The sequence below is a fragment of the Dipodomys ordii genome, unplaced genomic scaffold (genome assembly GCF_000151885.1).
Source record: "Dipodomys ordii isolate 6190 unplaced genomic scaffold, Dord_2.0 Scaffold76, whole genome shotgun sequence".
NCBI classification, from domain to species: Eukaryota; Metazoa; Chordata; class Mammalia; order Rodentia; family Heteromyidae; genus Dipodomys; species Dipodomys ordii.
The window spans coordinates 4,997,513-5,010,935 of NW_012267292.1; the positions used below are offsets into that span (position 1 = coordinate 4,997,513).

The following is a 13,423-nucleotide window of genomic DNA, read 5'->3' on the forward strand; positions in this document are numbered from 1 at the left end:
AGAGCTATCTCATTCCAACCATCACTCAAGCTTCTGATCCTGAAGGACCTGAGTGTTTAACAGAAGGCATTCCCACTGTTTCCTCTGCTTATTCTTTTCTTCCTAGCTCCTTCATCTCCAGTCTTTCACATGTCCAAATTGTCAGTGCATTTGCTTGGATGAGTCTCTAACTTCATCTTGTCTCTTGCCCTTGCCAGTGACTCAAGCTGGGCAAGTTGGTATCAGCTGCCTTACCAGCACTTTTGATGTGACACAATGGGGCCAAGGAAGCAGGTCATAACTTTTGGATGAAAAGGGCAGATCCTATCTCCAAGAGCAGGTCTAAAGTGGAGATAACACGTGAGAAAATCCACTTAAATTCCCTCTAGGTCTCCCTATCTTTTTTGTTTGGTCTGGTGAGCAGGGCCCGTTTGGCCAGGCTGCCCCTGAACTGGACTACACACAGAAACCACTGGGGGGGGGATTCTCTAATCTCCATTTACTTTCACAACTATCTGCATGGAAACAAAGGGAGTGAGCTAGCAGTCATAAAAACAAAAGACAAAACATAAAATGTAAACGGCCAATGTTTTCACTTGCTCGGAGATGGCCATGTTCTTACTGCTCTTCTGAGTGGAAAAGTACTGCAAGGCTTTTCCTCAGAACATCTCTGAATGCCACTCACTGGGCATGCCCTGTTTTTCTTTCACTGGACACAGGAAGATAAAGCAGACCTGATTCCCTAATATTTAGGTAGGTGTTTCCAGGCAAAAGCATGGAACAATTTGCTTTCTAAGGCCTCCAGTTTGAATTGAGGCAAAGCAACAGTGGTGAAGTATGCAGCTAAATATGGAAAACAGAAGGATTTGCTGTCTCTTGCTTTTATCACCAGTGATCAGATGGAAACGCCACACAACCCTGCACCCACCCTGCACCCCCAGAAGCAAGGATGCAGAGCCTTACCTTGAAGTTGTGTGTCTTCTCATAGTTGAAATGGTTGTCGTTGTGTGTGAGGGCAGCCCTTCGAACCAGGGAGGAGATCTGTGAACAGGCAAAAATCTTGAGAGGGGGCCAAAGAAAGACACTTTTCACCCCTACCTTCACCCCCAACGCCACAGCCAGCAGCTCTTGGCGTTTCCTGCCTGGCTTCGATTTCCGAACTATGGCACATTTTTTCTCATTTTCCAGCCACAGTTCCTGGGAGAACATAGTGCTTGGATCTCAGATCTTTCTGGTTTTCCTTTTGGATCCCGGGCAGCTCTGGACTGTCCGTGCTTTTGAGTCACACAGCTAATGTTAGACAGCAGATTTGAGGCAGCTGTGTCCTGTCTTCAGAGGCCTGAGGCATGTGACCTGAAAGGGCTGGTTTGAGTGATGGAGGAGGCTTTGCTGCTCAATAGAGATGGGCCTGCTTTGTGCTATTTCTTAAGGCTGGCATGTGCCTGGAACAATAGTGCACATTCATATGCACAGCAACCCCCCAGAAGCCATATCCACTCAAGCCACTGAAGATCCAAGGAGGCAGCAGGGGAAGGCAACATCATTGCAAAGGAAAAACCTCTTAATTATGAGCACATCTCTGTCTGTCCCTCTCTCACATACACACACACACACACACACACACACACACACACTCACACACACCCCTGGGTTACCCCTGATGTTCAAAGCTGGAAGCTGTATCCAATTATTCTGGGTTTCTGAACCCTGTCCTCAGCTGAACTCCCCAGCAGATTAGACCTTAAACCCCCAGTGATTGTTTAATCTTATAGGGATAAAGCTTCATCCCTTAAAAAAAAATCTATGCCAGTACTTGAAAGCTCCATCTTTATTCTTATGCATATATTAAATTGGAGCCACCTGAGCATGGATAAGGCCATTGTAGAAGAGCAAAGCCCTTCAGCTCTGGCTTTTACAGTTCAATCACAGAATAAGAGGCAGTATGTCTTGCTATAGGACCACGCCCATGTTTCCGCTTCTCCCTTTCCTCCCACAATTCCCTTTTATTTCCCACAAAGACAATTCTCTAACTTAAACTGCAACATCACAGTTGTTTTTCTTCCCAACAACTCTGATGCTCATTCTGTTCATCGTGCCTCAGCCTATCCAAATAGCTTTTCCTGCTTGTAAAAACATTATTCATTTGATGGCTTGCTTTTATTCCCAGATTTCTTCACTAATAAAAGTAGGGAAAGTGTAATGTCTTGAGAGTGCTCTAGATCTGTTAGTGGACTTTACTACAGCTAATGTCAGTTGGTAAGATCAAACTATGAAGAATGCAGCTGGCTGGAACATTGTGGATATGGATAGTCCATAAATTTCATTCTATGAGACATAGCTCCATAACTCATTAACGCCCTTCCAAACAACCTACCTGAGTAACAGAGGATCTGTCCTTTCCTTGTGTATGAGAAATCCATTCTCCACTATATCCTCTTGTTATCTTCAATCATAAATGGCAGCCTAGTTTTATGTTGAACATGATAGCTAATGTTGTGCCAGATGATGCACAGAATGCATTAAATGCACTTACTTAGGTAATCTTCAGCACATGGCTCCAAGGGCCAAGGTTTTATATCCCTTTTAATGGCTGAAGAGATTGAGGCTCTGAGAAGTTAAATAATGACCCCAAGGTCATGCAGAGCCAGTGCTATAATGCCAAACATCTTCAAGTAGCATCTGAGTTTCTAAACACTGTCCTATCACATCTGTCATGTTTTATCTGAAACACTGGTCAAGTCTCCCCAAATTCTTCTCCCACTATAACTCAGATCCTAACTTAGAATACAGGTGCACAATGCTTTCCTCTCTGCCTGGAATGTGCTAATGCTTCTCCATGGCTTAAGTATGTCCTAGCATTGTGGGTTTTTTTTTCATGAACTTATCCCAGTATATACACTTAACTTATTATCCTGTACAAATCTTACAAAAATCTCTGACATAGTAAACTTGCGCCCTTTATAGTTTGCTCTGTCCTGGAAAGTATTTCAACACCATTTTTACATGTTTTCATTTCACCCAAACTCCCCAACTTCACCCTTGGAAATCACAGTATTTTACCTACACTTTTCTGATACGCACCACTGCCTTATATTAGAGCAATTGGTAATAGGTCTTTCTCCCCATAGCAAGCAAACTCATTGTGACATGCCTATGCATAATTCAGTTTGTTTCCTTCCTATATGGAATCTCATAAGATCCTCTCCTTAGCAGCAGCTAAGTAAGATGCTTGGGAAGAGCTGGGCACTGAAATCCTCACTACTCAGGAGGCTGAAATCTAAGCATCATGATTTAAAGTTAGACCAGACAGAGAAGTCCATGAGACTCTTATCTCTAAGTAACCAGCCAAAAAATCTGCAAGTGGAGTTGTAGATCAAGTGATAGAATGTCAGACTTGAACAACAAAAAAAGAAGAAAACCAAATGAGTTCAAATCCCAATAACAGCATACACACACAGAATACTTGGAAAGCCTTTACATACATAGGAAGCCAGAGGTTTGGAAGAAGATGGATACAGCATGTGTCTTCCACTATATTCTCAGTTCATCATTTCCCATACACCAACTTCCAAACACCTGAACTTCCTAAGTTTTGCCCTCTGGATGGTTTCATTTGACTCCTTAGTCCTGACTTTGGCCCTGAAAGGGACTAAGCAGAGGCTTGACATACCTAGAAAAGGCTTAAGCCTGAAGGTAAAAAAAGATGGAGCTGAGAAATGAGATCTTTTTCGAAAACTTCACTGTTAACAAATTCAGAAAGACTTTTTGATGGTTGACCAGTCACAATGTTAGAAAAACTCTATAACATTAGTTTCTGATCTGATAACCTAACTCTTTAAATAACAGAGCAAAACAGGATCTCTTTTTCCTTTTTGTATATGGGTAGTTGAATACAAGAGATTTAGTATTTTCTCTTACATCTGTGCCTTTACTTATAATAAGTAATTTTTATATCTATTGGTGACAGTGATTTCTTTTTGAGATATTGATTCAATAATATTCACCCAAACACAAGACACATTCAGTCATGGGCAGGAACCACACACTGTTCTCTGGTGTCTTCCACAAGGGCTGTTAGCACTGGAATAGGCATGACAGTGAATACTGAGTGTGACCTGGTATGACCCTCTTATTACAGAAAAATGATTACAAGAATCTCTTGGTAAAATCTTCCCTCTTAGAGAACACACTCTCACACAGAGCTCTTCTTTATCTAAGCCCCTCAAGAACAGCTCCTTGGTCCCCTTTACATCTTCTACAGTGTCAAAGGCAGTATTCTCAATACACAGTGGATATGCAGTCCTTTTGCTGATGTTCTCACAGAAATTTTTACCTGGCCTACTTTTATCTATACATTCATGAAATGAAGCATATTTCTCTACATGTTTTATTTAAACCAGGGGTTTTCCTAGGGACTGCTGATATTTGAGTGAGACTATTCCTTGTTTCAGAGGCTGTTCTGTTCATTGAATAATTGCCTCTACTTACTAGATGTCAATTGAGCCCCCAACTGTGATCTCTTGGACTGTCTCCAGATATGGCCAAATGCTACCTGGAAGGCAACATTGCCTCTAGTTGAGAGTAACTGAGTTACGTTAATAACAAATATTTATAGTGCTATTACTGTGTGCTAGATATTATGCTAACCATCTTGAATATTTTGACTCAGGTAGGATTTAAAATGCTACAAGGTGAGCTCTGTTGCAGTTACCTCTGGGTTACAGATGAAGGCTTGGAAACAAAGCTCAAACCATAATAAGGTCGTACAGGTGGTAAGTGGTAGCCCTTCATTGTCACTATTAGCTACATCTAATTACCTACTGTGGTAAATACATATAACATAAAATTTACCATTATATCCATGTTCACTTATAATCTGGTTATATTTAGTATATTCACAATATACTTCAACCATTATCACTGTCTAGTTTCAGAACATTTCATCAGCTCAAATTGATCACCTGTGCCCAGAAGAAGTCACACCTTAGCCCCTTTTCTCCGTCGCCCATGGTAACCAGAATCATGGTTTTTTTTCTCTATATAAACTCATGTATTGTGAATATTTATTACCTAAGAACCACACAATATGTGATTTTTGTATGTCTGTTTCTTCCACTTTACATTAGGTTTCAAGGTTCTTTTAAGTCATCATGTTCATCATAACTTTTTCCTTTTTCCTGATGAATAGTAATTCATTGTATGGATATACAAGATTTGTTGATTCACTCAGCAGCATGTGATAGACATTTGGCCTTTTTCACTTTTGCCTATTGGAAATACTGCTACAAAAAACATACTGGTATAAGGTTTTTTTTAAAAAAAAAACATCTGTTTTTAATTTTTCTGGGTATATGTAAAATCTATCAAAGCGACCTCTCATTCCAATAATACTGATATTTAAAATTATCCAGCAGTTAAGTATCAATTACTATTCCTAGCCTATTCGTAAAGAGGCACTTTTACTCTCCCAGACTCCCCTGCAGAAGCCGGCACTACTAAAGATGCCATGGGAAGCACAGGAGACTACAAATAAATGATGTGATAAACTCAGTACTTATTTTTTTCTTATTTACAAGGGTTGGATTCTGCTTTCTATTTCCTCTAACTTCTTTCCTTCCTTTCTTTGAATAAGATCCTAAATATGCGCGTCAGATAACAAGAAGAAGAAATGATGTGAGGTGACCCAAGCCTTAGGCTGGGTTAATGAGTGAGTTGACCAGGGTAAACAGAGATTGGGCCTGTGCATTATCCAAAAAATGGTATGGGAGCAGGAGGAGGCCTGCCTGTCTACCAGCTCTGATATTAATAACCCAGTACCAGGTGGCTCTTCCCACCTGGCTTCTGGCAAGACCTCTTAGCCTCTAGGCAGAACCAACAGCTGCATTAGTAGTATTTAGTAGAACTTTCTAAAAGGTGCTTTGTTTTGTCATCAATCTACAATCCTTTCACTGACTTCAAGTGAATTGGGCACTGCATATTAAGGAGGGTTTGTTGGAAATATTTTCATAAGCCCTTGTACTGTCCTTTTCATGATTCTAACTCCAGTGTTTATATTCCCAGGTCGCTCATACTTCTCTGTCTTCAGTATGAATCTCTCTTAGATGTTGACAACCCAAGCTAAAACCTGTCTGCAACTACCAGCCTGCTACTTTGGGCTCCTGATGCCGCAAGACCACGAATGACAAGAAAATGAGTATTACTCATGCTAGAGAGGGTGTTGTGAGGAGAAGTTGCTAATATCTTGCTCAAGTTTATGCAAAATGGCCTCTGCTTAGGGGGAAATTTGGCAACATATTAAAAGACTAAACTGTTCAAGTGCATTGAGCCACTAATTTTATTTGTAGGATTCTTTTAAGCTGGTCTTAAGACAAAGGTTTAAATAGACTCTGTGTGTGTGTGTGTATGCATAGACATAGCGATATTGACAAATAGAAATAGAGATATTAGTCAAAACAGTAACATCTAGAAATGAGAAAAAGCCAAAACATTCAATATAGGGGAAAATTTAGATAAATCATGGTATAAATATGTCATGGCATATTATGTATTAACAAAATTGTTTAAAATGACATGTAATTCTGGTCAACCCCCTACTAAATATCCCCATGCTGCTGATCACATGTATGGTGTATATGTGTACACCGTTATTTGTTATAGACTGTGATAGACAATTTGCTCCAGGAAAGTTAGAATGAACTTGTGACTTTAAATGAGCATCATTATTCCACAATACTGTGAAATTTGGGAAATTATGTAATCACTTAATCACAATTAAAAAAAAAGAGCCTTGGGGAAGGTAGGGAGGGAAGGGATGGTAGGGGGAAAACAATGGAGGGGGTAACAATGCTCAATAGGAAGTGTACTCATTACCTTGCTCATGTAACTGTAATCTTCTGTATAGTATCTTTACAATAAAAAATTAAAAAAAATAAAATGACATGTAATAAGGAGTGAGAAATAAGGTGCAGAATCATATCTAATCTCCACTTTTATAATTAGACACGCATAGAGAATATGAGAAAACACAGCAAAATGTCTCTCCCACATCAAGCTGCTAAAGATATGTGAACATTTAACTCTGGGTGGAGAAACTATCGTTGACCTTTACTTTCTTCTACTATACTATCATTTTCTGTATATTTGGCATCTCCATTATATAAAACTGATATGATTATATTTTTGTTGGTCATGGGGCCTGAACTCTGGGCCTGGGCGCAGTCCCTCAGCTCTGCAGGTCAAGGCTAGCGCTCTACTACTTAAGCCAAAGTGCCATTTCCAGCTTTCTCTGCTTATGTGGTGCTGAGGAATTGAACCCAGGGCTTCATGCATGCAAGGCAAGCACTCTACCACTGAGCCACTTTCCCAGCCCTAAAAATGATTTTAAATAGTTAAGGAGTTATTATCTTAAATGCTTAGATGGTAATTTTTTAGTGTCCTGAGCACACTTGGAGCTCATTTAATCCCCCCACCTATTTTCACAGGAGAAACAGCCAAGGGTGAGCATAGTTGCTGATTTCTCTTATCAACGAACTTAATAGGACACAGGCTTCTGTGCCCAGAGTTGTTCCTTAGTCCATATCAGGCCAGAACCAAGACTCTACATGTGTAATAAGGACCCTTGTTTTATACTTTCTACTCATCCTTGGAGCTGCAACTTTGATACTTAGAATCAACCTAGATAGACAAACACTACCTCCTCCTTTTAACTGCCCCCCCAAAACACCCTCAAAACAAAACATGCTCAATGCTGGTGCTGGGGGCTCACACCTGTAATTCTAGCTACTCGGGAGGCTGAGAGATGAGGCTTGTAGTATATAAACAGCCTTGGCAGGAAAGCCCATGAGACCTATCTTCCAATTAACAACCCAAAAAGCCAGAAGTGGAGGTGTGGTTCAAATGGTAGAGCACTATCCCTGAGCAAAGTAAGTTCAGAGACAGTGCTTAGGCCCTGAGTGATTACATTTTTCTTCATTCTCACAGCATCCTACCCATCATGTCAATTAAAATCTTCATAGATTATTTAGCTCTAAATAAAAATTCATACCATGGCTGATGGGCCTTTGTAGAGGCTCCTTCCTTCTTCTGGCCTTTCTTTCAACTTTTCTGCTATCACACTGAGAATTTTTAACTAGCCCCTATTGGTATGGTTTTAAAGTTATGAACTAGGAGCCCACTAGCTTTGTAGGCTTTATGAGCTCAGGTACTATATGTGCCTTTCATCATAATTAGGAATCTCATGTCATATACAGGTCAAATAAATGAGTAACCATTGCTACAGAATATCTGAAGATCAGGAAATCACTACAGAGACTTGTTACCCTCACTATCTATTCAGTTTACTCCTGTTAGCTTTTGATATACAAAATGTAGGGGCCACACACTTTGCAGTCTTCTCTGGGCCAGAAGATCAATTTCTGGGAACTGAAAATACTAGAAACTGGGTGGGGGGGGGATACATCAAGAGTAAACTCCAGAGTCAAAGTCCCTAGGTGGCCTAGGTTTTGAGCTAGAAGAATACTGAAAGTAGTACTCTGTATTTAGGGATTACATGTTTAGTATGTCTTTCTTTTATGAAGAATAGGTGTCATTATTTTCATTCCATAGATGAAAACATTTGAAGTATGTTCTCTGGGTTACAATCAGACTTCCTGATGTTCTTTCATAAAAATCTAGGGCACTCCACAATAACACATCAGTAGTTCAAGGACTCATTTTTCCTCTGTGCTCATAAAAAATGCCTTTTCTTTTTTAAATTTTTTTATTATGAGAATATCATACAGAGGAGTTACAATTACATGGGCAAGATAATGAGTACATTTCTTATCAAGCATTGTTGCCTCCTCCTTTGTTTCCCCTTCTCATCTACCCCTTTCTCTCCCCCACCGGCCAAAGTTGTAAAGTTCATTTTTGATGTAATGATTTGTGCATCTCATTGTTGCAATGGGTCCGCCTACATCCCTAGTTAAATGATTTGTTTTTTTCCTTCCCCTCCACAAATTATACCAACATCAAATACAGTGAAAGCAGGGGTTATACCATGGGGGAGGGACATACAAAGCAACAAAGAAATCATCTTGTAAATATGTTAGAAACAATTGCATGAAAGGAAAAAAAAACATTTGAATACTTATCTTGGGGTTCATTCCCCTAATAACAAACTTTCAAAACTTAAGAAAAGCACCTTTAAAAAAGACCCATAGTATTTATTCCAGCTCTCTCGTAAGTAACCTGATACCATTTCTGGCTAAACACTCAGGAAAGTTCTCTTGAAAAATAAACATACATCCCCCCCTTTTTTTTTTTTTTTAGCAGTTCTTCAATCACCATGATCTCTTTTGTCTGTAATCCATTACTTCCCATACACAGATCTCGGAGGCTAAGATAGAGAGATATCCTGGATTTACAAAATATTTTCCCAAAGCTACAAAACATTACATCTTAATATGAAAATTACATTAATGTCTCCTAAAGATTCATGTGTTAAAAGCTTGGTGACCAGCCTGAAGCCAAATTGGGAGGGAGTTGAACCTTTAGGAGGTGGGGTCTAAGGGAGAAAGTTAGGTCATTGGAGAATAGCCTTATTAGGACCTATTTCCTGGCTCCCATGAAATGAACTGCTTTCTTCTTCCATATGTTCTCTATGACAGGAAGTGGAACTGTGGCTCAAGCAGTAGAGCGCTCGCCTTGAGCTGAAGAGCGCAGGGACAGCATCCAAGCCCAGAGTTCAAAGCCCTACGACCGACCAAAAAAAAAAATGTTCTCTATGACAATAAATTCCCTTGCCAGTAATCCCAATGTGACATGTCTAACTGACCATGGACTGAAACCTCTGAAACTGTGAGTCAAAATAAATGTTCCTCTTTAAGAGTTCTCTAAAGCATTTTGTTATAGAAACTAAAAACCTGCTTGCATCCGAAACACATAGATATGACCTGTAGGCATTCATTCAGGATGGCAGTAAGGAACCTATTTTTATCATTTATTTTCATTCTGTGGGTTACACTTAAATTCTTGATGCTTCGAAAAAGAGTATACCAGCTGTATGCTAATACATGAATTCACTGTCTAATAAATGTATTGTTCTATGTAGGGTCTAAAATGGCTTTGAAGGGAACATGAAAATTCAAGAGTATTTCCAATCTGGATTTTGTTGTGTTATTCTAGATGCGTCCTGCCTTCCTATTAGCAAGTAGGAAAACCAAGTCAAATATTCATTCAGCCCAAATTGCTAAATAATAATTGAAAGGGTAGTTTTCTTGTATAAACACAACTAAACCTGTCCTGTTTAATCCTATGTGTGCTGAACACTTTCTTCTGCTACAAAACCATCTACTTTGTTCTTCCTAAGAATGGCCCTGACAGACTTTGCTATTTCCTTTGCTTGTAGTTATAAAGCCTAAAAGAGGAGGGAGACAATAAAGGCAGGTGGCTAAATTGGAGACACATTCCCATGACTTCTGAACAAAGGCCAGGGTGGTTCCTGGCATATTTTCTACCCATGTGCTATTTGAAATTGTGCAATATTGCTTTTATTCCTGTCCATCTAAGCCTGGAGTATCAGTGGCTGACCTGGTTCACACTGGAACTAAGTTCTGCCCTAGGGAGAGAGACTTTTGTCTCTGATAGCGTGATATGTCCCACTTCTACTCTGATTATACTGCTGGGACAAATGGCCACTATCAAAGGATGGTCCCTAGAATTCACTCCACTTCACTCAAGTCTTCACTCAGGTTCTAGGGCCTGTGTAGGCTCCAAAATGGGCAAAAGTGCCTTGGTTAAAAGATGATAAATAATCTGGTATGATTTCTGTTGCAATGCTCTTATAATAGATTTTGCCATGTAATATCTCTAGCTGTTTTATTGAGACTTATGTTAATAGGTTTGCTGTTTCTGAGGTTTCCCCCACACTGCTTTAATGTAAAAACAGATAGTTCACATCTCAGACAAAAATTTAGGGCACATTAGGCATCTCATATGTTTTATCATGGAATTGTAGCTTACAATTTGTTGTTTTTCTTTGCATGAGTTTGTTATGTAGATAACATATTTTCTATTTTACCCATAGTATTATTATTAAATGAGAACCCTAAAAGCCCCAGCCATATTTCTTAACTATTGAACTTAAATTTTTAAATTTTTTTCTTTTCTTTTGCCAGTCCTAGGGCTTGATCTGCCTGGGCAGTATGGGTACTGTCCCTCGCCTTCTTTTGCTCAACAATAGCCCTTGAGCCACAGTGCCACTTCCGGCCGTTTCTGTTTATTGGGTATGAGGAGTCGAGCCCAGGACTTCATGAATGCTAAGCAAGCACTCTTACCACTAAGCCACATTCTTAGCCCCAATTTTTCTTTAACAGAATGCAACATTTATTTGAGTTCCCTAAATGGGCTTTACAATACTTTTGGGAAATTTGTTGGGTGATGTGCAAGTATATACAAATGTATCAGTTGAAATATGGTAGATTCAAGGGAGACCTCAAATAATGTAATTCCTTAGACAAAATCAAAGTTCAGCAAAATAAAACACCATGAAGTAGGTACTTGAAAGGGATGTCATGGGGTCAAAGGGAAAAGGGTAGATGAATGAAGAGGAAAAGCAGGAAGAAGACAGTCAAAAATTCAATGCAGATCCTACAAAATTAAGAAAAGCGAGGGAAAGGGTGAATAGGGCAGGATGAGTGAGAATGTTGAAAGGGTGATGTTGATCAAGATATCTTGTATTCATAAACTGCTTTGTTAAATGGCAACTTCTTTGTTCAACTACTTGAGCACAATAATAAAAAGGAGAAAATGAAACAGGTAAAATGTAAGGGAGAAGTAATTATTACTAAATCCAAAGCTGTTTTCCTTCTTTTCTATGTCATTCTCTTCTCACTTTCTTAATTCATCTCCTTTGGTTTGTATTTTTATTGTCTATCAGTGTCTTCTGATGAACCAAAGAAGTGCCCCACATGACTTATTACAAAAATCATGATACTCAAATTTCTGGTTTATGTTTACCAGCTGTGTAGTAAAAAACCCAGGAGTATGTATTCCATTAACCCTTGCTCCCTCCTGGCTATTGCCGCTCACAATTGATTCTGATAAATCTCTTCTGGAGGTCACATAGTTGCCAGACTTCATTTTCTTGTCATGCTAGAGTATGACAATTTGTACACTTCTGAAGAATGCCCCCAATAGTAGCCTCCAAACTACTTCCCACTGGCTTACCTAGTAAGCAGGTGGAATAAGGTGGACCTTTGTAGGAAGCAAAACCTCAAAGCAACATAAATCACCTCAGGTTGTAAATAACAGAGAGGACTATTGAACAGTTTTTCAAAAATATAAAAAAAAATAAATGTCTTCGACCTACTACTGTGCTTTGTACAGTGAACAATAGTCTACACAAAATAGCTCTTGATGCTATTTGCAGCTGTGCAGCTGATACTGCTCAATATAGCTTCTGGGGAGATCTGAGAGCTCAGAACTGTGAATATAGAAGCTAAGTTTATCTCTGGGCTCCTGACCGAGTACAGATGGAGATTTTCAGACTCTACAGCTGAACTTCATATTTGTCTGTTTGGAAGAACAACCTAACACCAAGCCCATCCCTTCTTGTAAGGAACAGAATATGTGTGATGACACAGCTCCTCCACAGCCACTACTGCTCTGGGAAGAAAGAGTCATGCTAATCACCAAGTGTGAATGTCACAGGGGAGAGACAGTTCGGACTGAAATGGCCACATTCAATTTGACCTTAGAGTGTTCTCTCTCCCCCTACCCTTTTCTCTCTCTCTCTCTCTCACACACACACACACACCACACACAAACACACACACACACTCAGGGCCTCATACTAATTAGGCAGATGTTCAATGACTTAAATCACAACCTTGGCCCTTTCTGTTTTAGTAACTTTTTGTAGGCACCATACCCAGCATATTGATTGAGATGGGGTCTTGCTAACATTTTGCCTGTGCTGGCCTGGAATTGCATCTCCTGATCTTTGCTACCTGAATAACTAGAATTAAGAGTGTGTGCTACTACACACAGCATCCTTGATTCTTTTTCTTCTCTTTAGTTTTTATGGTTTTTAAGTGGTTGTATGAAAAGATTACAATTCAACATTTCAGTTTGTGAAAATAATACCTCTTGATCAATGCCACCCCTGTCATCATTCGTAAGAATGTACTCACTATCTTGCCCATGTAATTGTAACCCCTCTGTATGGTATTTTCACAATAATAATAATAATGAAAGTACAAAGCAACAGGACAGTGAAAGTTGGTGAGCGAGGTTACATTTAAACCAGGGAGGTCAGGAAGTGTACCACCGAAGGATGACATTTAGGAACAATGAAATTTAGCAGGAGTCATGGGGTGAGTCATGCTGATAACCTAGAGGGAGCAGTAAGATTTTGGATATCACTGTCAAATTGGATCTCAAGTTCTCAAGAACTCCAGAATAA

The 13,423-nt window shown here is 39.5% G+C and overlaps 1 protein-coding gene across 1 annotated transcript in view; it reads right to left on the reverse strand.

The window, feature by feature from the left end:
- Chn2 (chimerin 2) overlaps positions 1 to 13,423 on the reverse strand; it is a 330,737-nt gene that overhangs the window by 38,883 nt on the left and 278,431 nt on the right. The window contains exon 7 of the mRNA XM_013024396.1: positions 943 to 1,020. Coding sequence (XP_012879850.1) covers positions 943 to 1,020 — 78 coding nt within the window. The remainder of the gene's footprint in view (positions 1 to 942; positions 1,021 to 13,423) is intronic.